Raw genomic sequence first — 24,049 nt, forward strand, 5'->3', positions numbered from 1 at the left:
GCACTGCGGAAACAAAAGCAGAATTGCGGGAATGGATCTGACGCTGTGTTTGTGCAAGTTTCTTTTTTTTTTTTTCTTTGTTAGTCTACCTGGCAAAATCTGTATTGCAATGAAATCATAACCAATGCTTGATCTAAAACCCAATAAAGGGCAAGAATGTAGAGCTTTTCTAACAATGTTAGTATATAGATCATAGAGAGTCTTGTGTCGTCACTATTCCAAAAGCGGTTTAGCGGCCAGTTCCGGTTATCGTGGCCTGAAGGTGCTTTGTATACAACTCCTTGGTATTTGATCCTGTCTTAAGACTTCTTCCTCCCCAACCTGTGAGAACTCAACTTCAATTTCTTCTTCCTCTCCTTTTTCTCACTCTCTTTTTGTTTCATTCTTCCGCCATGGCCCAAATTCGTGGCACTGCGGGCTACAACCTCGGCCACCAGAACCCGTTTGGCGGGCCCGGTAGCGCAGATGCCACCAGCGACCCAAGTCCACTGGACACAATTCGCGAGCAAACAAGCAAGATTGAGGACTGGTTGGACACCTTGGCCGATCCAGTGAAGCCGTATGTTTCAATTTCACGCTTTGTTTTTGGCCTTTTTCTACCCGTGTCGTGGGCCGAGTCGCGAGAGAGCTCAAAACAAGGGATTCGAGGCATGCACTAACACCTGTTCTTTCGCTCTCTAGCTACCTTCCCGCTGTCGGCCGATTCCTGATCGTAGTCACCTTCATCGAAGACTCGCTGCGCATTCTCACACAATGGAACGATCAGCTCCTCTACCTCCGTGATTTCCGCAAGAGTAAGATAATGCCCTTGCTCCCGGACCCCGATCCGCGCGACCTTAGGGGTCCATGGTCCCACACTACCTCTATATCATTGTCTAACGCGCTTTTTGCGTGCTCGCTTTAGTTCCCTGGGGAATCACGCACACCTTCCTTATCGCTAATGTCATTGCTATGGCCGTTTGTTCGACTCTGGTCATCGCCCGCAAACGCACTGAGTTCGCCGTCGCGGGATTGCTCGGCGTCGTCATTACACAGGGTCTTGGATACGGTCTCATCTTCGACTTGAACTTCTTCCTTCGCAATCTGAGTGTTGTGGGTGGTTTGCTTATGGTCCTATCCGATTCGTGGGTGCGCAAGAAGTTCGTTCCCGCCGGTCTGCCCCAGCTTGATGAGAAGGACCGCAAGATGTACGTCCAGTTCGCTGGTCGTGTGTTGCTGATCTTCCTCTTCGTTGGATTCGTTTTCTCCGGCGAGTGGAGCTTCTGGCGCATTCTGGTCAGCTTGTTCGGTCTTGTCGCTTGTGTCATGGTCATTGTTGGCTTCAAGGCCAAGTGGAGCGCTATCATTCTTGTTGTCATCCTGAGTCTGTTCAACGTGTTTGTGAACAACTTCTGGACGGTACGTTTTTCTACGCAATTGGTTGTATGTTTGGTTACTGATAATTTCTTCTAGCTGCATGCCCACCACCCCCAGAAGGACTTCGCCAAGTACGACTTCTTCCAAATCTTGTCGATTGTGTACGTTCTTTCTCCCTGGTAATCAAACATGCACGACGCTAATAAATTCTACAGTGGTGGCTTGGTCCTACTCGTCAACATGGGCCCCGGCCAATTGAGCATGGACGAGAAGAAGAAGGTCTACTAGAGTAGAGGGTGATCGAAAGGCGATTCTCCCTCTCTCTATATATCTCCCGGTATCTACATCCATCTAGCAAACACAACGAGGAGGGAAAGAAATTAACAAAGGACTGCCTAGCTGGTGCTCCGCGGGCTCTGAGCATTTGAATATGGGCCCCATTAGACCCTTGGCTGGTTTACAGAGGCTATGCGTGGCCGGGTTGGGCGTTGTTTGCATTTGGGATAATTTGGAAACGCCGAGGAGATCCATTGATCTACTCTCTCTTGCGTCTTTGTTTTTGAACTGTTCTACTTCGAACTTTTGTGTCCTGGTCTCTTGTTTATCGAGATCAAAAACACATGTTCTCTGCATACGAAGTTTTTGATGTGCATTTGAATTGCATCTATCACGAAGACAAAGTTGAATCGAAAATTTAACGCTGAATGCGACGCATAGCTGCATGATCCTTGGCCTCGGCCATATAATAATCGTAGCGTACAATGGGTGTGTCTAACAAGACGGCACCTACAAGCACTGAGCAGCTCAAACCCCTCTATATATCCTTATTTTGCCCTATTGCTAAAATTCACAGCCATCTTCCCATGTGAAATACTACTTGCTGTGGAATTATTAGCTAGTATACCATGCGCCCTTTTATATGCTGTTTGGTAGGAGATCTATGATTTATTAGAAATATGTTGTGTATCAAATTTTATAATACAGACAGTCAGTGTTCAAATATACTCCGAAAACATTATGGCCCTGATCTAGATAAAAGACATCAACTGCCGGATGTCTTGTCTAAGAACACAAGTTGGAAAAAGCTCTGGGATATATTTTGCATTATATAGATTAGTCTGATTCAATATCTAAAAAGAGAAAAACATCCATTGGCCGAACGCTATGTACTGGTAACCCAAACAGAGGGAGTGATTATGGTACAAGGAAGAGATAATATATAGTATTGAAGGAAAGACGAAGAATAGAAAAGAGAAATCTGCAGGGCCACAAAGTGCCGAGGGAAACAAGAGAGAAAAGGAAAAGGATTGTGAAAGGATAGTAAGGAGCGCTGTCATGGTAAACTCGCATGTTCTCTTGTCGTTGTGGTGAAGCGACACAGGAATCATTTTCAGGATCTAAGGCGTTTCGCTTTTATGCACCGGACCAGCCAGGTACATTCCTATGTGGGATGCGAGGTCCTGGCAGAGCGAGAGGGTGTTTGCTTCGAGAGATCAGGTATCACTCGGCAAACGTGGAAAAGGGGGGTCTCCGAGGACCCTGAGGAAATAAAACGCAAAAAAGCAAATGCTGAATGGTCTTGATGCTTCAAACGCCGTATAGCAGAAACCCAGGAAAGCTGAATGGAAGGGAGATAGGGGGATTTTCAAGGATTCGAGGACGAGTGTTGTGGATTTTGTGTTCGAGAGGCTTTTTTAGATGTCCATGCTCCAACGCCATGGGCGGATGGGCTGTAATTGACCCAGTCCAATCTCATCGCGGTTGTCGTCGTTGATCTCTAGGTGTAGCATGTGAACATTCTTGTTGTCCCGGTGCATTGTAGATAGAGTCTTCGAGATTTGTGGGCGGTAGAACTTATCAATGTCATCTGTGGCTTTGGACTGAGGACGGGATGCCGGAGTGTCGGGGTATTTCCATTCAAGACTCGGATCATCCGAGTTGGCGGTGGAGAACATGGAGTCAGTTCGAGAGTGTGATTCTGGGTCTGGACTATCCGAGTTGATACGGAGTTGAGTCAGCGATGGCCGACGAGGTCGATGGTTCTGAGTGGTGTCATCGATAGCGCCGTCACCAGTCTCCTCGCTGATTCTTCCAGTGTAATTCTCCCTAGCCACGTTCTTAGGGGCTCGGGATGCGGTGCCAAATCCCCGGAAATTAAAATCATCACTGGTCGGCGAAGTGACGGAACTGACATCTGCTTTACCGGCCATCACTCGGGCACTTGGTGGCGGCTGGAGCATCCATCTAGTTTCGGCACGGCTACACGGTCCACTAACAATGGGCGGGTGGAGGTCGTTCACAGGCGGCACACGGGGGATGTAGTACTTGGATGTTTCATTCGGGTCTGCGCGACCACGTCCAGAGAATCCAATGGACGATCCACGGACTTCTTGTTGTCCCCAGAGAGGCTCATCTTCCCGTTGGTACCGCATTGACTTCCACTTCTCGCCGAGTGGTTGCATCAGGCCACCACTCTTGTCTTTCTTCAGTTGGGAGGTCTGGTCGGTATTCCAACTGTCCGTTCTTTGAACATTGCGGTGACCACCCCGACGGGCTGGGGGACCAGGGCCTAAGGAGATTTCCTCTCGCCAACCTACATTGGTGCTGAAAGGGGTTGGCTGTGCAAATGGACGGGGTTGGTCGGTGACGATTTCGTTGTTGCGTCGTTCCTTCTCCTTCTCTCGTTGGACCCGAGAAGCATCCTTTCTACGTTTCCGACGATCGAGATTTTCGGCGCAGGGGGTGCAAGTGGCATAGTAGAAGACCGCGGACTGGGCGCCCCGATAGAGCCACATGGCTGGCGCGGGGGGGAGTGGGGAATATCGGTTTATTGGGGCTGGCTTGTGGCTAAGAGTTGTAAACTGTCGTTCACAACGGGCTATTTGCCCGGGAAAACTGTTGGAATTGACCCAGTATTCGCTCGTTGTGGTGTAGTGATACTATCGGACACATGAAGGGCTGAGCGGAAAAGGGGGAAACGGCGGAAAGGGGGATAAAGAGGTAAACGTAGGAATTGGAGATCGCCCAGCGATCTGTAGGGGCCAAGAGAGGGTAAAAAATAGTTGGGGGAGAGAAGTAAAAGGGAAGTTGAAGTAAGATGAGATTGCAATTAGGGGGAGGACTGAGGGGGCGGTGGTTTCTGCCTGTGTTTCGCCTTGAGAGTTTTTTGATTTTGACTGTTTGCGGCCTAACCTGGGTATATACATATATGCAAAGGCAGGTTATATGAACAAATTCACTGACCGACTTCTTTTTCTTTCTAAATCTTCAACCCTATTACCCTACATTGTACTCTGTACACCTCACATTGTCACATTAGCCTCCTAACTTGCTGCGCCAAGGCCCGACAGGGGGGCCTATGAGACCATAACTCGTTGTACAAAGTCATACTAAAGATCTACCCAGGTGATTGACGATGTCTGTAACATGACTGCCTAGTTCTCTATATCTGGTTCTCTTTGTCTTGGGATTATCTTTCTTTCTTTCTACAAAGGTACTCGGGTACTCTGATACTCCGTTGTACGAGGCAGGCTTGGCATCTTCCCGCGTGGAGTCAAGAAGGAATGTGGCTGCAAACGGTAGGAAATTACTCCTTTTCTAAAAAAGAGAGAATGTAGAAAATTAGAATGGTAATTCACGCCCCTATATCGAATCATACTGTAGATGTAAATTCACATTCCCCTGGAACATAGGAGCCCCCACCATCTCATACTTGGGAGAGGCAAGTAGCGGTAGAATCCAGCCCCTGTTGTAAATTCATCTGTGTGCCCAGCGCCGTCTGTGCTCTAGCCCCCGCAAAGTCATTCGAGGGGCAAGAATGCCGAGTTGATAGCAAATCCCAATGTGCAGCCCCTCCTATATGCTTTGGCCATTGCATCATTGCACATCAGAGATGGCAAGAGAGCACATCATCACCCGTGAGAGATCGCTGTAGGTTCGCAACGGAAAATAATCAAAACATGGAGCATCGACATTCAACACCCAGCGTATCTACGCATCGTTGTAGGGCCAAGGGCCAAAGCCCACAATGGCGGATTCAATAGTAAAGGGCCACACCCAACACTGGCAAACCCCAGGATTCATCGGCTTGCTGAATCATTGTATCGCATGCAAATGGTTTCCCCAAAACGCCCGAAAAATGACAATGGAAAATAGCACCGTGAAAACCCCGCTCATGCATTCTTCGTGTCTCGGATTACCTCGCCTTTAACCTTGGACCAGTCGATATCTCCGTCCATTTTTTCGTCTATTTCACCGCACACCACGACATTGTCACCGCGGATCAGGTACAGCCCATGCTCAATTTCGGCAGAGGGCTCGTCGTCGTCTGGGGTGCGGATGATGCGTTCAACGGTGTTGGCGAGGACAAGATTTGTTGTTTGATCGGTTGACAGAAGATCGCCGATGAGTGTGCGGCCGTCAACTGTGAGGATGAGGACTTTTTCTACTCAGTCGAGATTGGTCAGCACTTGGTATACAGATGTAGGAGATGGCATGTGTAAGCATTTCAGCTAACTGCAAAACTTACTATTGACGTAGAAGTGGAGAGACATGCTGGATGGGAGAGCGGCGGTTCAAAAAGGCAAGGTGCAAGGGTATCTCAAATTTGCGGTTGATCGGGTACAGGTAGATGCACCGCGGAGTCGGGATCAAGCTACGTCTCGAGCTCGGTGGTGTTGCTATAACACTAGTCTTGGGATAGCTCTCTTGCTTTGCGTGGGCAGGGGAGAGTTCGTGGATCCTCGATCTGTTTGGAGTCTATCACTTCGCGCAAAAAGTGCTCGCCGAGGTAAAGAGCTGGGTTGGTCGCAGTTGTTCGTGGCACGGCAATGTTGACTTGTTGAGAATCGTAAAGCTCGCCGAGGGAAAATTAAAGGCGTAGGAGCTCCGTTTAAAGTTCGAGGCCAATTGAATGTGAGGTGATGGCAATGGCGCGGAGCGGGTCTATGCTGTTTGCCGGGTCTCAAGTGAAGATTGCGAGAATCTTCCTGGTTGGTAACAATAAACACTAGTCGGTGATCTCGACTGGTCGCAAAGGGATTGGTGGCAGCGCTTGTCTTGGTGCTTCATGGCTGTTTTCCACGATGAGCGATTGACATCCCCGATTTGGTCACGTGTCGAAGCTTATGGGAGAGGTGGATACCACATCATTTTATACTGTTTTATGGAAGGAGATGAACGAGATTTATAAGCTGCAAAAAGATGCCCAGGTGGGGTTTTGTTGTACAAACTTCGCTACACTGACAATAAGCTACATAGAGAACTCTAGTGTAAAAGAATTTATGTATAGCAATTCACTATGTGTGCACGATATTGCCTGCAATTTCCCATGCACTCCAATCAGCCTCGCAAAGCAGTCAAATCCAAAGGAACACTGCTGCCCCTTCCAGCGCGGTATCGGCGGTCCCCACCGATAAATTGCCGTGGTTTAGGGAGCAGCCCATCGCTTTGGAATTTGAATCGCGGGTCTTCTATTCGGACCGGGCCATGTCCTTGTGTTGTAGGGGTTCGTGAGCTTGGTGCAGGCGGTCCACCGTTGGAAAGTGTATAAGCGCTAGGGTCTAGCGCTGTAAATGGTTCATGGGAGACAGGACGAGAAGAAACAGGGGAAGGTCGGAATGGCGGCTCGCTTGGCGGAGCTGCAGGAAGTGAAGTGGGAGGAGGTGGTGGTGGTGCACCTGGGGCAGCTGATGGGGGTGGCGGGGGAGGTGCCGAAGGTGAAGAATGTCCCAAGGCGGAACGGGCAGCCTGCGCAGCAATTGATGGCGGGGCTACTGATGGGGGAGGGGGTGGTGTCGATCTAGAAGCAGCCGGCGGGGGGAGGAGGTGCCCGAGTCGCGGGGGCTGATGGGGGAGGTGGCGGGGGTCCGGACGGTTTTCTCGATGCAGGCGGTGGTGGTAACTTCCCTGGTGCTGGAGGTGGAGGAGGCGCTCGTGGAGGCGGCGCTTCGGGGGCCTTTGTAGCTGGCGGTGGAACTGTAGAGGGTCGTGAAGCAGGTCTCGGGGGAGGCTTCTTCAAGCCGGCAACCAAATGATTGACCGGCGGCGCAGGCGGTGAATCGGTTGATGAGGGACGGGGAGGCGGCCTGGCTCCAGGAGGCTTGGGAGCTGCTGGAGGCTTCGGAGCTGGCGCAGCAGGTGGTCGACGTGCATCTTCGGAATCAGAGATATATGGCGAGTCTCGATTGGCACCTGTATCGACACCTCCACGACTGCGTAACTTGGGCATCCCACCAGCAAATAGCCCCCCCTAATTGAGGTGGCATTGCACTGGCTGCACCATCTGTCCCAGAAACTCCTTCGCTGTTACTTCGTAATCGATTCGCGGCTGGACCGGATGGTACAGGCGGAGCAAGCCCGCTTGGAGGCGGCCTCGCGCCAGGAACAGGCGGCGCACTCGCGACAGGAGGCGCTGCTGAGACGCCTCCTGAGCTTCCGATTACAGGTGCTGATCGATCATTGGTAACGGCTTTCTTCAGCTTGGTGCCCTTATGGATATCAGAAAGAAGTGCGCCCTATCTATAGGTTAGCTACTAAATTCCTTGAGCGACAAGCTGCTTGCAGCAATGGAACTTAAGCACCCAATCTACATACCCGGTCTTTAGCCTGTCCTTTAGGAGGTCTACCTGGGAGACTTCCTGGAGGGGGCGGCGGGGGAGGGCCACCCAAACCTCCCGGCGGCGGCGGCGGCGGCGGGGGAGGAGGTGGTGGTGGCATGGTTGTGGATCAGATGATGAGATTATCAGGTAGTCGGTTGCATATAATTTAGTAAATAGTCAGGTCGGGAAAATGTGTTCCTTGAATGAAAGGAACATGAAGTTGTTAGGCAGAGAAGTAAGAAGACGTCAGGGTACGAGTACGGGGAAGTGGACAGCGCCGGGGCGAAGTCTCCGCCTAGACTCTCCCATCGGAAAAATACAGCTGCCTCACAACGTTACTCATCACCACAGCCATGAAAAGAGTTGTTTTGTCAGCCAATAAAGGCTCCCGGCCACAGGGCCCAATCTGTCAATTATGTCAATTCTCGACTTCAACGCCCCGTCGTGGTCTCCCTATCGCGCGTCTACCCGCTCGCGCAAGTCGAACTGCGGCCTCCAATCTCCGCTTACAGCCCTCGAAACGAACCGATAAATTGGCATTGGGCTCTCCTCTGCTTATTTCTCGCCGATACGCTTCCGCTTCAGCCACTAAGACAAGCCCAGAGGCTGCAATCAAAGAAATTGCGCAAGATGCATCTGCCTTGCACCAATCGAACGCTGTGGCCTCCAACGAGGTGGTAGTAGAATTGCTACAAAGATGCCAGCGCGTCGCCGAGTCCCTTGTCTCGCAAGAACGGGATCAAAGCGAAGGTTCCTCAAAGGGGGAGGGCAGTGCGATCTCTTCTTTGCTGGACCTTGAGGAGAAGCAAACCGCCGCAAAGAACAAAGGCAAATCGAAGTCCTCACAACACCCGGACCCACGACTGGCAGACTCAGTCTCACAAATTGCCATTGAAATTTTGAAGGACGAGAAAGTCTTCATTTCGCCCGAGGCTCTAGCCTCCTGCACTGAGACCCTGACTCTGCTACGACGGGCCGAGCACTTCCCTGAGATCTTCCACCTTTACGCCTACAAGCCTGTCCCAGAAGAGGGCAGCTCTCCAGTGAAGTTGCTGAAGGCTAATCCCAAGAGTATCAACAGCGCCGTTCCGGCGGAGTTGGCTAACATGGCTCTTGGGGTCGCCATTGCACAGAAAAACCTCTCGCTCGTGCTAGCCATCATTGATAATACTTTCTGCGCCCCCGCCTTCCACCGCGCGAAGATCTTCAAGAAAGCCGGTGTCCCCATAGCTGGCCTTGCAGCTGCCCCGGCCGCATGCTATGCTCTCGCGTCATGGGCCGCAACGTTTCAGAACACAATGGATCCAAACGTAGCGACCGGTATTGCGTTCGCCGCTACACTGGCTTACGTTGGCGGTACATCCTCCATGGGCATCTTGGCCATTACCACGGCTAACGATCAGATGGAGCGTGTGGTCTGGATTCCTGGTATCCCTCTGCGGCAAAGATGGTTGCGCGAGGAAGAGCGCGCCGCCATGGATCGAGTTGCTGTCGCGTGGGGTTTCACCGACCCTTATATGAGAGGCGAGGAAGTTGGTGAAGAGTGGGAAAGCCTTCGTGAGTTCATTGGCATGCGGGGCATGATTTTGGATAAGACCGAATTGATGGAAGGCATGGAGTAACTTGATTCCCCGTATGTGTATCATAAGAGTCACTTATTTCACATAATGAGCGATGTACAATACAATTCTAAGATTTATTTACAGCTACATTGTACCAGAAGTAAAATTACGACATGGAGATAGAAAATTGAGACCGATCATGAGCTTCATATTTTTTTCAGTCGTGAGACGATGACATAAACCCAGTTCTCAGGCCCAAACTAGAAAACACCGGCGCAGTTAAGCGACAGATAATCTAGTAGACACGGTGGGGGGGAGACATGGAAGCCTTGATGACAAGACTGCCAACGTTCTGCCAGCCCTTCTTGAGGAGGGAGACGAGGTAGTTGATGGCGAGCATCAGGTTGGCAACAAGAGCCTCCTTCTCCATCTCGACGTTACCGATGGCAACACCGAGGCACAGAACCTTCTTGAGCTGGAACTTGATGGTGGACTTGACGTCGGTGACCTTGGCGGCCATGTCCTCAGCGTGGGAAACGGGGGTAGGGAACTTTCCGGCCTTGGAGAGACCGGGACCGAGGAGACGGGGAATCTGCTTGATCAGACCCTCGGAAGCAAGGAAGGCATCGTACTTGCGAGCAAGCTTCTTGATGAGCTTCTTGTTCTTGTTGAGCTTCTTGAGATCGTCAACGGACATGGCATCGATGTTGTGGTGCTTAGCACGGTCAAGATCGTGCTGGTCACCAAGAATACTATAAATTTCGTCTGTTAGCTTCTGTGTTCATTCAAGGTGTAGATTTCCTTCGCCGTTGCGCATCGTAAACGGATGTAAAATTTTGCGCCGCGGGAGGGGTTGTCGATGGAAAACGCACCAGATGGCCATGTTGGGGCGGGGGACGGTGGGCAGCTTGATGGTGCCGGAGAAACGCTTATCACGCTGGGGATCGTAGTTCTTCAGGCCGATCTGAAGCTCAACGGTCTCGTTGAAGTTACGCTTCTTCTCATTGAGAGAGTAGTTGAGAAGGTTCTCGACATTCTGGCGCACTCCGGCTGCAATGAAACAAGAACAGTTAGTGGCTGGATCATGTAGGTAAGAACATGAGGTGAAACGTACCGACTGTGATCTTGGACATGATTGCTACAGTCTTCCAAAAGAAGTTGAAATTCTTATGGTATGGCTCTGCGCTGAATGCTTGAGAAAAGAAATTGTCGAGGGCCGTGAATTTCTCCGCTTGTGGGTGTGGACATGCGCTAGTCTATATTAGGATTAGCGGTGCCCTAGACGGGATTTTTTTGCTTGCTGACTCACTTTGTGGCCTAAGGCATCGACAGGAAACGCTCCTCTCCAATCCAATCTCAGCAACGGGACGTACCTAGATACGCTGAATGACTGAGGTAACGTTTGTCGGGGTTATAGGAGGTGTTATAGGATTATTCTTAGGTAGACCTCATTAAATTTTTCGAGACATATCCCATAGAGCAACTTTCGCACTATCATCCCGTTGACGGGTCATACATACTTCATTCTCACTTCAATTCCACTCGCTCATACAAATAATCGTATTAGCAACCGTCAGCTAGGCTTGAATAACAATATTGGTAGCCCCGGTATTTCTCATCATTGCTTGACCATGTGAACGTTGCTGCTGCTCCAAGTAACCGCCGGGCCTTGCCTATTACGCCTTAGCCGTTACTACATTTGGAATCCTTGTCATTACTATCAGCAGGAATGGTTCCCATCCCTAGATGAGAACATAGACCGTAAGGAATTCATAATTCAGAGTTCAAAGTTCAAAGCTACGTACAATTCATCTACGTACGTTCATTCATTGTTGTACTGTGGATGTACAGTATAGAAGCATCGGGTCCGCCACATGGCCGACCCGCTTATACCGTAGCGATCATTACTTTATCATTTATCCTATATAATTATTATTCATGAGAGGGACTTTGTCATTTAATAATACTATTGTGTGACGATGGTGGTTAGGGTTGATCTCATGTGCACTTAGATACCTAGTTACAGTTTTGCAGATATCCCCGAAGATCTAGATCAGCCGCAAGCACAAGTCTGTATTAAATAGGAACATAGTAGCCCAGCTGAGTGGATAAAAACATTTTCACAAACTGATCTACCTTGTATTAATTATTGAATACAGAATACATATATACTATACCCACCTAGAAAGATCTTCAAGGCTGCTCGTCATTAGTACCCTGTGACCTCGGCACAATATATATTGAATAGTCCGAATGACTGATAAACACACAAGCTTTCGCTAAGTACTCTGTAGACGGGTACATAACACGGCAACTCAAAAAATGAGCAAATAGGGAGCTACTTTATCTATTTTAGGATAAATATCGACGGGTGAAACGAACTTGACATGGTCTGCGGGGGCTGCAGATGATCGCAGCGCTTAAACGTGACCGGCGGCAGTGTCAGCCTCAGATGACTGGTCACCCAACCCCCCTTTGGCGTTGAGGGCTATTGCCTTGCATTTTGATTTAATTGAGGCTGTACCCCGGTGAGATTAGAATATTTAAACTTGACTTTCTGCTTATTCTTTTTATGATATACTCTGGACTTGCATTTCGTAAGGTTGTTTATATGAATGACCTCGAGACTGTCCCCCCTCCTGATTTAACAGTAAATCTTTCGAATATTGGCTATTGATTTTGTGGCTTATTTACAAGACTTTTCCTCCAAATTTAGCCCCTGGAAAACCACCTGGGCAGTTTGTTTTGCCCCATCATGTCTCATACAACAGATTCGCGCGACTCAACTGCGCCTCAGGATTACTATTCAAGTCTTGACGATGAGGGATCGCTTGTGGAAAAGTTCAAGAACATCGACGATAAGACGCAGTTTTACACTGCTATGCGCTGCCTAGAGGATCCTCTCACTCAGAATTTTGTGCTCGATTTTGGGAACGAAGAGGCTTGGTGTGCATCTGATCTAGGCACCAATGAACTGAAACTGTTACTGAGTAAACCGGTAAGTCCACGACGTTCAACTTGGTTGATTGTAGAGACTAGTCGAAAGTCAAGTCCTGACATGATACAGAGAGACAAATGTTTCGGTACACGGTGGATGTAAGAGCTAAGTACTCAAATGTAGTTGAGTGTGTACTAATCGTGATCATAGTAATATATGGGCACCAGAGGAGCAGAAGGAAAGCATAAGGGTAGGATGTTCAATTTCATTCCCATGTGCAGTAATGACTGATCATGGATTTCTTAGGCGATTACCAAACAATATGGAGTGTCAGAACGACTGCAGGGGATGATGTGCACAGAGCCAGTGCATCCTGCACCCAAAACTACACCTACACCATTACCAGCCAAAAGGAATTCGCAATCACCCAGTGTTGCGCCGTCGTTCAAGCACGAAGTGGATGATGCGGAGAATGCACTCAAGCATCTCGCCGATCCAGATAAATCGCGCGAGTCGGCGTCATTCAAGAGCCTCACCTTTGCCCAAGTCACAGATCAAATTTGGCATTTCTCTTCTGTAGATCATGGTCCTCGATGTAAGTATATCATACCAAACCTGAGTCGGATGAACATTAAACAATCCATCAGACACATGTATCGGTTATAATACGTTGTTTGTGATCCCCGCACTATCACAACCGAATGGCAAAGATCTCCCAGATGGAAAACGACTTTGGACTTGGCTGATCCAGTGTGACGATGGTATGAGCCGAACGGCGATACGACATTTCGAGAGCCTCGAGTGCAGCACTGACTTGTTTGCAGGCACAATAATATCAATCCAAGAGAACCCGTTCGCAAGACAGCAGGGAGTGCCGATAGACGAGGCCAAGCCAGTCCTCGACATTGTGCGCAGAAACATTCGTTTTATCTTCGCTGGCGTTTCGAGACAGCACTTTGCCATGTCCGAGAGCGAGTCGCTAATCACCATCCGGGTGCGACATTTTAGTGACCTCGGACCGGATCAAGCCAATATCAAGCAAGAGGATGGGCCGAGTTTGCTCTTCTATTATCTCTTCGATGACTGGGTGTCAAGTTATGGACTTATCGCAAAGCGAGAACACAAATATGGTGTTGCGTTGGAGGAATTGGTTAGTATCGTCCTTGTATCACGTTTTGTTGATGTGTTCTGATTATGGCTAACTCCGCGCAGAGAGGCCAAATGCTCGATCGTCCGGTAGTGGATTTGGTGAACGAATTGCACTGGCTGGGCCGACGACTCGCGGTTCTCAAACGATTGTATCAGAGCTATGAGCTTATCATGCGGCGACTCTTGCAACGACAACGCATGCTTCGCGACGAAGCGCGTTCGGCGCAACCAGCTGCGCTTTCGTATGGAGCCACCTTTGGCGAGATGGAGTTTGTGGATATGCGCCAGTCGAGTATCGTGAGCAATTCCGGTTTTCAGAACACAACTGAGAAATCGGTTGGGGTGCAACTGAGCTCGACGGCTGTGGCTCGCTTCGAACGGTTGGTTGATCGCATCAATCTGTACTGTTTGAGCGAAATTGAGAACTGCCTCAATGAGAAAGAATCCTTGACATTCCTGGTGGGTATTTTGCCGATCTTTATTCCGAGAACAATGCTGACATGGCCTAGAATTTCAATTTGATTGCGCTTAAGGACTCGCAGGCTGTTGAGAAGCTCACTCGGATCACTATTCTGCTGGCCAAGGCGACCATTTTGTTCCTGCCAGTTAGCTTGATGAGTGCATACTTCTCGACAGAACTTATTGGTGTGAAGAACGGGTACACTAAGACACAGTATTGGGTCAGTTTTGCGGTGATCTTCGTTACATCCATCTTGCTCTTGACCGTTTTCGGTTATGCCAGCGATACCGTAGAAGGTAAGACGATTTACCGGTCTATGGTACGAACGTTCTTCCGAACGTCTCGCCAGAAAATGTCACGACGACGATCAGAACAATAGGAGAGACCACGGAAGAACCAAAGAGAGAGGACCCAGAGAAATTACGCAGGCACGAGATAAGTGTGGAAGTTCGGGCCTATCAGTCGGCCTATCAGACACAGTGGGACCGTTTTTTGAGGGTCTTAGCCCGGGGGGACTCCCTTGTGGTATTTCACTTACGGGGCCAACACGGTGTCCTCTTCCCAGCAAAATATACATACGTTTCCATCTATATAGGCAGAACTATTATAAATATGTAACCATACATATATACTGGAAAGAACCTGTAGAATCATAAGTTTTCTTTTTATACCTCAGCCTCATTTTTGGATAACGTGCCCAGTGTTGCGTGCTCTTTAAGAAAACAGGTGACGAAGACTAAGCCCACCGCCATCGTATTTCTGCGTATTCAAAACAAAAAACGAAACCCCAAATTTCCCCTTCTGACTTCTCTTTTCGATAATTCCCCTGAACTTGTGTTCTTTACTTCCAAATCAACTCTTATACCTTTTTCTGCCGGTAAGTGGTTGATCCGGTTTTGACTGGCTCGTGCCCAGACTTGCCCCCCCTGGATCTCTGACCGACAAGTCCACAACACGTTTTCTAACCCCTCCGCTTCTCCCCTTTCAACCACATCAACTCGATATCTCTCTGACCTATCCACTCCTCAGGATCCGAGGGATTTCTCGCTACCGACAATATGGGTATTACTTTCTCGCGGCTGTTTGACCGGCTATGGGGTCGCAAGGAGATGCGCATCCTGATGGTCGGTCTTGACGCCGCCGGTAAGACCACCATCCTGTACAAGCTCAAGCTCGGTGAAATCGTCACCACCATTCCCACGATTGGTTAGTCCGCTCCCCGACCCATTTACCGCCGACCCCGTGATGCGCTCTTCGCCATTTCATAAGGCCGTGTGGGGAGAAATGTCGAACGCCCCCCTCCCGGAAACTGACGCCTAATGCAGGATTCAACGTCGAGACGGTCGAATACAAGAACATTCAGTTCACCGTGTGGGATGTCGGTGGTCAGGATAAGATTCGTCCTCTGTGGCGCCACTACTTCCAGAACACTCAGGGTATCATCTTCGTGGTTGACAGCAACGATCGCGATCGTATCGTCGAGGCCCGTGAGGAGTTGCAGCGCATGTTGAACGAGGATGAGCTCCGCGATGCTCTCCTCCTGGTGTTCGCCAACAAGCAGGATTTGCCGGTAAGGATTTGGATTGTCGGGGAATCTTTGGTAGATGAAATGTTATGCTGACCTCCCCCGCTTGTCTAGAACGCCATGAGCCCCGCCGAGATCACGCAGCAGCTTGGTCTTCAGAGCCTTACCCGTCGTGCTTGGGTAAGTGACATCCTTGATGCATGTGCTGTTTACAGATTCACTAACGATTCGGTCTAGTTCATCCAATCTACCTGCGCCACCACTGGTGATGGTCTGTACGAGGGTCTGGAGTGGCTCGCCGATGCGCTCCGGAAAACCAACCGCGATTAAGGTCTATAATGCGAATGCGAATCGGACGTGTAGCTGGATGGAGAATACCGGAAATCTGCAAATGATGGATTGATGATGACGATGGCGGGGAGTTCTTTGGCCACACATGACATTGATCTCTGCAAGGAAAGGGGTTCTGCAACTGGTTCGCTACTTCTTTTGATGTTCTCTTTTCAAACGGCTCTTTTTCCTCTACGCTATGCTATTAGCCTCATTTGTTTTTTCTTCTCTCCGGCGTCGCCACTCCAAAACTACTTCTCTGCCTTGGAACCCCCCAGAGATCTGTATAAGTACCCAAAATTGTAAAATCTCAGAATCTCAGATTGGGCAAGGAGAGAACGAGAGAACGAGAAAGGGACAAATGAGCAGAAACTTCCAAATTTCCATTTGCTTTCCATCTGCTTTTCTGTTTTGGCCGCTTTAGGATGCCTGTAGGGCTGAGTCGGGCTCAGTAAATTTCAGTCCGGGCTCAGGTACCATCACGTGAGGGACTATACACTTGAGGCTTTGGCAGCCATTCTAAGGTTGTTTATATTTTAGTTCTTATGCTTAAAGTACAGCAAGAAAGCTTCTATCTTTCCGCAATGTCTAGCCAAGAACTTCGGGATTATGTGTTACATGTACAATATGCATTGCAGTAGTATTATTCACATGATTAGCGCTAGCGGACTAACATGGAGTGCCCTGGATCTAATGGACAAAACGCATGTGACTGCCCGAATGAACCTGCATAAACATACATAACTCTGACAGATGAAGATGCGTTGCCGTGTTGATTGATCACAAACCCTCGGTATCAGCGGGTTCCTGATACGGCCAGAGTTCCGTGAATAATTCCTTCGTCATCTTTGGCCAACCCGATGAAGATGCTTTTGAATTTCCGGCTATTCTTTTGCGCCATGTCATAGTCTTTGGGCTCGACCATGCCATCCACTGGGAGCATGGACTCATCCCAGAACAATGCCAGCAATTTCCCAACACCAGTTATATTCTCCTCCTCCTTGGAATGAAGATCAACATCCTCATTGGTGAAATTGATCGGACATGGTGCACCTGGGACAAGATGCTCCCAGTGAGCAAAGAGCGGCATGAGTGATTTGCGAAGATGTTATCCAGATGAAGATCGGGGTGTATTAGAACGTTGTTGGATGCTGTTTCATTGGATACTGCTTCGTTGGTAGATTGAGGAATAAGATACGGGGCAACCTTCATATATTGGACCAAAAGACCAAGACCGTCCTCGGGAAGTTCCTGGGTATTGAGTGACCGATAATAGTTCATTCGGGCAATTGCATATACGCAATCTCGTTACGCCCCAATGCGCGAGTGTAGCCACTGGGATCCCTCCCTATATTTAGAAAGACGATTAGGGGCTTTGCACTAGCCTGTCGACTATTTTGACTTACAGGGACCACGATCCAAATTCATGTCACTCCTTACCTCGTTCTACAATTCGCCGGTATTTAGAGGGCCTGTGGCAAATATATCAGGGATGCTGGCCGGAGCAGACTGAATGTTGGCTTCTTCGGGTTCCTCGCCTAGGGCGCGAAGATCATCCTTCAAGTAAATACAGCCGTGCATATCGAATGTCACTCCCGTTGAAGTATTTTGAATATCAACCACTTGAGTGATCAATTGGAGCTTTGACTTTCGAGGCCATTGATTCCAAACAGAGCCGAAGCGAACACCGGGCGCTTTTTCTTCAAGGATATACTCAGCCCGGATAGGACTACTTGCCGAGTCAAAGGACCATGCTAGAACTCGAGGAACAGGGACGTTCAGCACGTCAGAAAGCTGTAGAGTTGAATTAGATTGTATGTAACAAAGAGGAATCAGAAATCCTACCAACTTGCGTGTGGCGATCTCGGAAGCAATTGTGAGACGAGCAGGCCTGGTATTGGGATTTGGGAGCTTTGCGAAAACTTCGCAACCGTTATCCATTGTTAAAATAAATGCCTTGTTGTGTAGGTCTTCTGTACACTTTGTGACTCTGGTGCCTAGTGTCAATATTAGCATATTATTATATTGCAAATTCCCAAGGGCAGCAACGCACAAAATTGGGCTCCCACGCAAACACTGACTGCTGACATGTCTACTAAGCACCCCCGGGGCCTATAAAAACAGGAAACTTCGGTGGAAAATGCACTGACCTTGGACGGTTGCGGAGGCTTACAACCTTATTTTGACTGTACCTACCTACTATGTATTTGGAACCTGAGGACCCAAGACTTTGCTAATCTCGGCCGATCAATATTAGGAACGTTATATGTAAAAACGCTCTGATTTATTTCTGAATGTTTCTTTCAGATGTCTCTTAAGATGCATGTGAAGGCGATGAAAGCCACAAACTATACAGAGCCCTGGAGGACGTCTTTGATTAGTTAGTAATAGTATCTGTGCCTAGGTGGTTCTTTCCCTTCGCGTCCCCCTCAGGGGTTCTTTCTCTTATACCAAGGACATTATCTAAACAGGCATAGTTAGATACTTTTAGGTTCAAGTCTACATCTATACATCTTCTGCTCATCATAATCACCACCCAGCTTCTTCAAGCCTCAACAAATCTATTCACACATGGAATCCACACTTCCCTCGGTCAAACAACCATGTTTGCTCATGCTCTGCGTGGAGTCGAGACCTATTTCACCGTGGCCATGGAGGACTCTTATGAGTCCAAGATAACCCACGAAGATTTTGAGCCCGAGACCGTCTTCCACGAGATTGCCACCCTCGCAAACCAGCTATCCGATTTATTTAAAACCGAACTCACCCCTCGCCAAGAAGCGGGATTTGAGAACCATATCCTGCACTCCCTTGCGTTGATGGTGCATGGCTCAAACAAAATTGAGAAGGCTGGTAGTAGCTCAGATATCACTCTCGAGCTCTGTGTTGCGGTCTTCCGTGGCGAAGAAATCCCCGAAGAGATCGAAGAGCAAGACCAAGAGTACTTGCCTCTTAAGAAGAGTCTGATCAGCCAACACCTTCCTGCAGACATTTCGGATGTCCTACGCAGTCGCCGAGAGGTTGTGCAACATGCAAAAGCTGCAAAATTTACGATGGACCAGTTGTGCATCCGTGGCCAGAATCTTAGCGAACAAATCATCCTCGAAGCCCACCGGATTCTGACCTATAAAGTGGACGCCGAGACTACCCCCTGGATGGAGTATAGTGGTGTTTATCGATCACATGAAGTTAGTGTGGGCCTACATGCGTTCCCTCATCCCTCACTGGTTCCATCCAAAATGCAGTCCATGTTTTGCGAGCTTAAGCGCGATTTGAAAGAAGTTACAAGAAATGGGACGATCGACCCTATCGCCTTGGCTTCGAAGTATGCACACATTTTCGTGAATATCCATCCATTCATTGACGGCAATGGCCGAATGTGCCGTTTGATTCTCAACTCGATCCTACTGAAATTTGGGGCTTTCATTGCTTGTATCGGGGTAGACGAAGATGACCGGTCAATCTATGGGGATGTTGCTGTTAACGGAGGAGCTCTTGAAGATTTGTATGAAGATGCCGAAGAAGAGGAAAAGCCTAAGTTGTATAAAGAACTGGCTAGTTATGTCTTGGCTCATGTGAAGAAGAGTATGACTGTGTTGGTTAGTGCTGTGGTCAATGAAGTTTAGGGACTCATAGGGTTGACCATGGAGAGTCGAGTATTTTTATGGATATTTTGCAGGATGTTACGTACCAAAGACCCTAGCTCTCTTTTTTTTTTAGTAATCTTTTTGTAGTTCTTTTTAGATATACTCCGTACTCATCCCCTAATGGTGTTGTAGCTACGGGGTAAATACTTAAAAATGTGTATAACCTTTGGCGTCAATGTGTTCAAATTCAGTATAAATACAAGATTCAGTAGATCCGTCTAGAAGGCCCATAAAACCCATGAACCCATAAAAATCAAACCAAAATAGATTAAAAAAAGAAGTGACCCGCTAGGGCTAGGACCAGTCCTTTTGAGGAGACAACTGCGTAATCCCTCATTTCTTGGAGCGCCAACGGTCTTGGCACTTTATCTGCTGAAAATGCCGGCTTGGGCCCTTTGGGGCTGTTTATCTCTTGTTTTGGTCGGGTATACTGTCTGGTTTGACGCAGTTTCAATTATTTTATCCTCTTTTTCATTGTTTTCACCTTTTTTCCAACCTCTTTTGACCTGTTTCATCACTTTACCGTGACACAAGCCCGAGCCGCCCCATTGCCAGGCCGACGATCAACAACACAGCTCATCGCGTGCCTCTCTCTCCCTCCAACAACCACCCCTGATTTGGGAATTACTGGATCGATTATTCTATTGTTACACTTGTTAAATAGATGGGCCACTGATTGAGTGATTTTGGACAACCTTGGAATTACCCCACTCATTCAATGTTGACATCTTGTCTGGCATCATGACCGTCCAGGCGAGGAGGCACTCCGCAGCCTACAAGTCCCCATCACCCTATAATACACGAGAAACAGACATCGAAAAACAACCCACCTCCGGGCGCCATGCATATCACCATCACTTGAGCGATCACCCCGATTCCGACGACGAGTCGCTGGACGATAACAATGTCGCGGGCTCCTACCCGCCGCCCGTCGTCGCTGGCGGCAGTCTTCGCCGCCCTCAAGCAAACGTCGGGTTTCGCGTGCCCCAGCGGATCATGCGCTGGCTCTGCTTCGCTCTTTTCGCTGCCCTCGTCCTCTTCGTCCTCACCCTCTTCCGCTTTACCATCTCCACCTCCGTGAAACAAGTCGCCGTCGACCTGCCCAAGGTCGGCACCCCGAAGCCGCCACTATGGGAGAGCTTCCCGTTCCTCAACCGCTATGAGGGCGGTGTATCTGCCTTGGTCCCGCGCTCTGAAAATGTCCCCGAGTACCCGGGCGATGACTCCGACGACCTGGGTCTGCGGACGGACCAAAGCGACGAGCACGATGAGCCAAAGCCAGAGCAGGACGCCAACAAGGTCGCCAAGAGGGATTTAACCCCGAATATGTTGAGTAATGTGTTCAATCCTTATCCTGACTACGAGTCACCGGAATATGTAGAGAAACACGGCGAGAAGCGTGAGTGCTTCCTCAATGCAGAAAACTCGCTACGGGTTCCACCTATCCAGAGCTACCCCGGAGTTCCAAAGGGCTTCCCGGACCCAGCGCTAGGCTCGAATACGATGTTGGGTATTCGGGACGACATGTGCTTTGATCGATTTGGCCGATTGGGACCATACGGGTTGGGATACGGGGTCAAGAAAGGTGGCGTTGGCGCGGGCTTAGATGGCCATCGTGAGGGCGCCGACCGTGTGTGGGAAGATATCCCGCCAGTGGACTTCCGAAAGGTGGATTGGGCTGCTGCGCAACATCGCTGCCACGCGGCCAATCGCCATCGCTTTAACGAGCTGCCGGAGCCGCGTCTCAACCACTTTGTTTCTATGCCTGTAGGTATTCCCAAAGTGAACACTCTGCCGCCTGCGGAAGATAGCCGCCAGGAACCGCCCAAGGTTGGACCTGAGCGTCTGCCACGTACTGCAGTGGTTATCCGCACATGGCACGACTTCCACTATACCCCGGAGGACATTATGTATATGCGCTCTGTCATCTCCGAGCTCTCGCTGATGTCCGGTGGCGAGTATACTATTCACTTCTTGGTTCATGTTAAGGATACCAACCTTCAGATCTGGTCTGATGACGAGACATACCAGCGCGTGCTTGATGATGCGCTGCCAGAGGAGTTCCGTGGTATGGGAACTCTCTGGTCCGAGCCACAGATGGCCCTGATGTATCCCGGTTTGGAGGAGACCTTGACTCGCGGGTTACCAATCCACGGCGTCTACCGCAGCACGTACATGCCCATGCAGTACTTCGCTTTCCAACACCCCGAGTACGATTACTTCTGGAACTGGGAGATGGATGCGCGTTACACGGGCCACTGGTACCACCTCTTTGATAAGGTCGGCGAGTGGGCGAAAAACCAGCCACGCAAGGGTCTCTGGGAGCGCAATGCGCGCTTCTATGTTCCGTCCGTTCACGGCTCATGGGAGGACTTCCGGCAGATGGTCCGCGTGCAGACCGAGAGCGGTACCAACTCTGCCAACAACATGTGGAGCGCCGTCAAGGGTCCGCCAGGCAACGAAGGCAACACGCGAAGCACAATGCACCAACAGGGTGACAAGTCCATCTGGGGTCCCGAGCGCCCCGACGAACGGGACATATTCGAGGTCGAGGGTGAGGGCATCCCACCCACAAGCATGGATAAGGACCAGTATCAGTGGGGCGTGGGTGAGGACGCCGACCTAATCGTTTTCAATCCGCTCTACGACCCCGAGGGCACGACCTGGCTTCTGCGCGACGACGTGACAGGCTACAACAAGGAAAATGGCATGCCACCACGTCGCACCGCAATCATCACCGCGTCGCGAATCTCCCGCAAACTGCTCATCACTATGCACCGCGAGTGCAGCCTCAAGCGCCACAGCATGTTCTCGGAGATGTGGCCCGCAACCACCGCGCTGCACCACGGCTTCAAGGCTGTCTTCGTCCCGCACGCCGTCTACCTCGATCGCCGCTGGCCGACCCGTCATCTGGAATCAGTGTTCAACGCCGGTCGCAATGGAGCCTCCGGTGGCGCTCGCACGTCCATCTTTGGCGACCGTGAGCACAACTTCCGTGGTACGACCTGGTTCTACTCGGCGGGCTTCTCGCCGAACCTCTGGCGCCGCTGGCTTGGTCTCCGCGTCGACAATGACGGCGGTGAGCAACAAGAGCTGGCTGGCGAGGGTCGCATGTGTCTTCCTCCTATGTTGCTGCATCCCGTCAAAGAAGTCAATATGATCATTGACGGCGGAGAGAGAGCAGAGGACCGCTGAAGACAGGGATGATATATGATTTCTCTCGGAATTGCTGTTGCAATTCGTGTCTTGGAGATTGTCCCTCACACTCTCTTCTCTTCCATCTCCAGGATTCATGCACGCTTTGGGGTAAATGCTTATTTATTTTGCATTGGCTCTCATAATTACTGTATAATGACCCCCCTCATTCCCCGGTGGCATCATGTCCCCACGTTTTGGATTCCTCTTTCTCAATTTTGGTGCGAAAAAGGCGTTCCCATGGCCTGGATGGCCAGGCTATGGCTCACGATGCATTTTGGATTTTCTTTTGGTGTTTCTCCACTCTAGTCAATAGAGGTTCGCTAGATTGTGTTCTACATCTGGAGAATTTTTCATTTTTTTGGTTTAGACCTGGACTGGATCTTTGAGAAGGATATGAACTTCTTCCAGCCCAGGAGGGCTATTTTGGTTATAAATAGTCCCTTGCACATAAATTCATGCTTTTTGTTTCATTATGAGTTCTATATCCAAGTATTATAGCATGGTAGATGTCGCTAGAAATACCAATATGCCCATATATAATGCAATATAACTCCCACCCTAACCCTCGCATACCCAACCTAACACTCAGCAAACAATACCTCACTCAATTCCCACTCTCCATCCCCATCTCCCCCATCCTCCTTCACCTCTTTCACAACCGCAGAAACCTTCCCTGAACCCTTAACCAACGCCAACGGACTCCGCGCCACAAAACCCGTAGGCAGGAAACAAATACTACACTCATAAACCCCATCCTCATCAACCCCATACTCAAGACAAATCCTACAAACCCGATGTCCACACTTCGTAAGCAAAACCTCAATCCTCTCCCCGTCCTGGACACAAGTATGACAGAAATGCGTCGGAAATCTGATAGGCGGGTCCTGGGCCATGCGACGCTCGATCTCGGAGGCGAGTTCCTTTCCCTTTTCGATGCGCGCACGGAGGAGAGCGGCTTTTGTGCGTAGTTTGTTCATTGTGGTTGTGTTGAAGGGGTTGTTAGTTGCGTTTTTGGAGGGGGTTGGGGTCGTGTTGGGCTTTTGCAGGGTTGGGACTGATTCGAGGAAGATTAAGGGTTGGAAGCGTTCGCAGAGTGGTTTGTTTTGCATGCTTTTTTGTTCGAGGACCCAGCGGCGGCGGATTTGGCGGTTTAGGAGGATTGTGTAGATTATTGTGAGGGTTTGCCAGGCGCGCCATGAGGAGATTGGGTCGAGGAACTCTGGGGTTGGGGTTGGGGGTTTGCTGGGGGACATTGTAAAGCTGAGGAGTAGGGTTTGGAGGTATG

At 49.6% G+C, this 24,049-nt stretch overlaps 12 protein-coding genes across 12 annotated transcripts; 5 read left to right on the forward strand and 7 right to left on the reverse strand.

Annotated features, from left to right (window-relative positions):
* Positions 1-392: 392 nt before the first annotated feature.
* On the forward strand, positions 393-1,644 carry N7487_002523 (protein ERV29; the record flags this gene model as incomplete). The annotated part of the gene is made up of 5 exons (XM_056870270.1): positions 393-559; positions 682-794; positions 905-1,398; positions 1,453-1,517; positions 1,572-1,644. 5 exons carry the CDS (start codon positions 393-395, stop codon positions 1,642-1,644), a joined length of 912 nt encoding a protein of 303 aa, XP_056735054.1.
* Positions 1,645-3,050: 1,406 nt separating this feature from the next.
* Positions 3,051-4,151, reverse strand: N7487_002524 (uncharacterized protein; the record flags this gene model as incomplete). The annotated part of the gene is made up of 1 exon (XM_056870271.1): positions 3,051-4,151. One exon carries the CDS (start codon positions 4,149-4,151, stop codon positions 3,051-3,053), a length of 1,101 nt encoding a protein of 366 aa, XP_056735055.1.
* Positions 4,152-5,528: 1,377 nt separating this feature from the next.
* Positions 5,529-5,909, reverse strand: N7487_002525 (U6 snRNA-associated Sm-like protein LSm8; the record flags this gene model as incomplete). Its single annotated transcript, XM_056870272.1, has 2 exons — positions 5,529-5,800; positions 5,885-5,909. 2 exons carry the CDS (start codon positions 5,907-5,909, stop codon positions 5,529-5,531), a joined length of 297 nt encoding a protein of 98 aa, XP_056735056.1.
* A 1,218-nt stretch (positions 5,910-7,127) lies between these two features.
* Positions 7,128-8,073, reverse strand: N7487_002526 (putative proline-rich, actin-associated protein Vrp1; the record flags this gene model as incomplete). Its single annotated transcript, XM_056870273.1, has 3 exons — positions 7,128-7,482; positions 7,549-7,871; positions 7,951-8,073. The coding sequence occupies 3 exons, from the start codon at positions 8,071-8,073 to the stop codon at positions 7,128-7,130; spliced, it is 801 nt and encodes a 266-aa protein (XP_056735057.1).
* A 235-nt stretch (positions 8,074-8,308) lies between these two features.
* On the forward strand, positions 8,309-9,577 carry N7487_002527 (uncharacterized protein; the record flags this gene model as incomplete). Its single annotated transcript, XM_056870274.1, has 1 exon — positions 8,309-9,577. The coding sequence occupies one exon, from the start codon at positions 8,309-8,311 to the stop codon at positions 9,575-9,577; it is 1,269 nt and encodes a 422-aa protein (XP_056735058.1).
* A 127-nt stretch (positions 9,578-9,704) lies between these two features.
* N7487_002528 (60S ribosomal uL1 domain-containing protein) lies at positions 9,705-10,889 on the reverse strand (the record flags this gene model as incomplete). Its single annotated transcript, XM_056870275.1, has 4 exons — positions 9,705-10,269; positions 10,390-10,567; positions 10,632-10,773; positions 10,827-10,889. Coding segments are annotated over 4 exons (840 nt in total), but the record flags the coding sequence as incomplete, so codon positions are not given.
* Positions 10,890-12,272: 1,383 nt separating this feature from the next.
* N7487_002529 (uncharacterized protein) lies at positions 12,273-15,919 on the forward strand (the record flags this gene model as incomplete). Its single annotated transcript, XM_056870276.1, has 12 exons — positions 12,273-12,515; positions 12,585-12,613; positions 12,666-12,705; positions 12,762-13,050; positions 13,103-13,216; positions 13,280-13,605; positions 13,668-14,063; positions 14,114-14,360; positions 15,094-15,270; positions 15,390-15,634; positions 15,704-15,769; positions 15,827-15,919. 12 exons carry the CDS (start codon positions 12,273-12,275, stop codon positions 15,917-15,919), a joined length of 2,265 nt encoding a protein of 754 aa, XP_056735060.1.
* A 796-nt stretch (positions 15,920-16,715) lies between these two features.
* On the reverse strand, positions 16,716-17,009 carry N7487_002530 (uncharacterized protein; the record flags this gene model as incomplete). The annotated part of the gene is made up of 1 exon (XM_056870277.1): positions 16,716-17,009. The coding sequence occupies one exon, from the start codon at positions 17,007-17,009 to the stop codon at positions 16,716-16,718; it is 294 nt and encodes a 97-aa protein (XP_056735061.1).
* A 356-nt stretch (positions 17,010-17,365) lies between these two features.
* N7487_002531 (Aminoglycoside phosphotransferase) lies at positions 17,366-17,860 on the reverse strand (the record flags this gene model as incomplete). Its single annotated transcript, XM_056870278.1, has 2 exons — positions 17,366-17,713; positions 17,765-17,860. 2 exons carry the CDS (start codon positions 17,858-17,860, stop codon positions 17,366-17,368), a joined length of 444 nt encoding a protein of 147 aa, XP_056735062.1.
* A 662-nt stretch (positions 17,861-18,522) lies between these two features.
* N7487_002532 (Fic family protein) lies at positions 18,523-19,545 on the forward strand (the record flags this gene model as incomplete). Its single annotated transcript, XM_056870279.1, has 1 exon — positions 18,523-19,545. The coding sequence occupies one exon, from the start codon at positions 18,523-18,525 to the stop codon at positions 19,543-19,545; it is 1,023 nt and encodes a 340-aa protein (XP_056735063.1).
* A 762-nt stretch (positions 19,546-20,307) lies between these two features.
* Positions 20,308-22,761, forward strand: N7487_002533 (DUF3405 domain-containing protein; the record flags this gene model as incomplete). Its single annotated transcript, XM_056870280.1, has 1 exon — positions 20,308-22,761. One exon carries the CDS (start codon positions 20,308-20,310, stop codon positions 22,759-22,761), a length of 2,454 nt encoding a protein of 817 aa, XP_056735064.1.
* A 581-nt stretch (positions 22,762-23,342) lies between these two features.
* N7487_002534 (uncharacterized protein) lies at positions 23,343-24,017 on the reverse strand (the record flags this gene model as incomplete). Its single annotated transcript, XM_056870281.1, has 1 exon — positions 23,343-24,017. One exon carries the CDS (start codon positions 24,015-24,017, stop codon positions 23,343-23,345), a length of 675 nt encoding a protein of 224 aa, XP_056735065.1.
* Positions 24,018-24,049: the final 32 nt, after the last annotated feature.

The sequence above is a fragment of the Penicillium crustosum genome (genome assembly GCF_028827405.1).
Source record: "Penicillium crustosum strain IBT 35664 chromosome Unknown utg000001l_segment0_segment0, whole genome shotgun sequence".
Lineage (NCBI taxonomy): Eukaryota > Fungi > Ascomycota > Eurotiomycetes > Eurotiales > Aspergillaceae > Penicillium > Penicillium crustosum.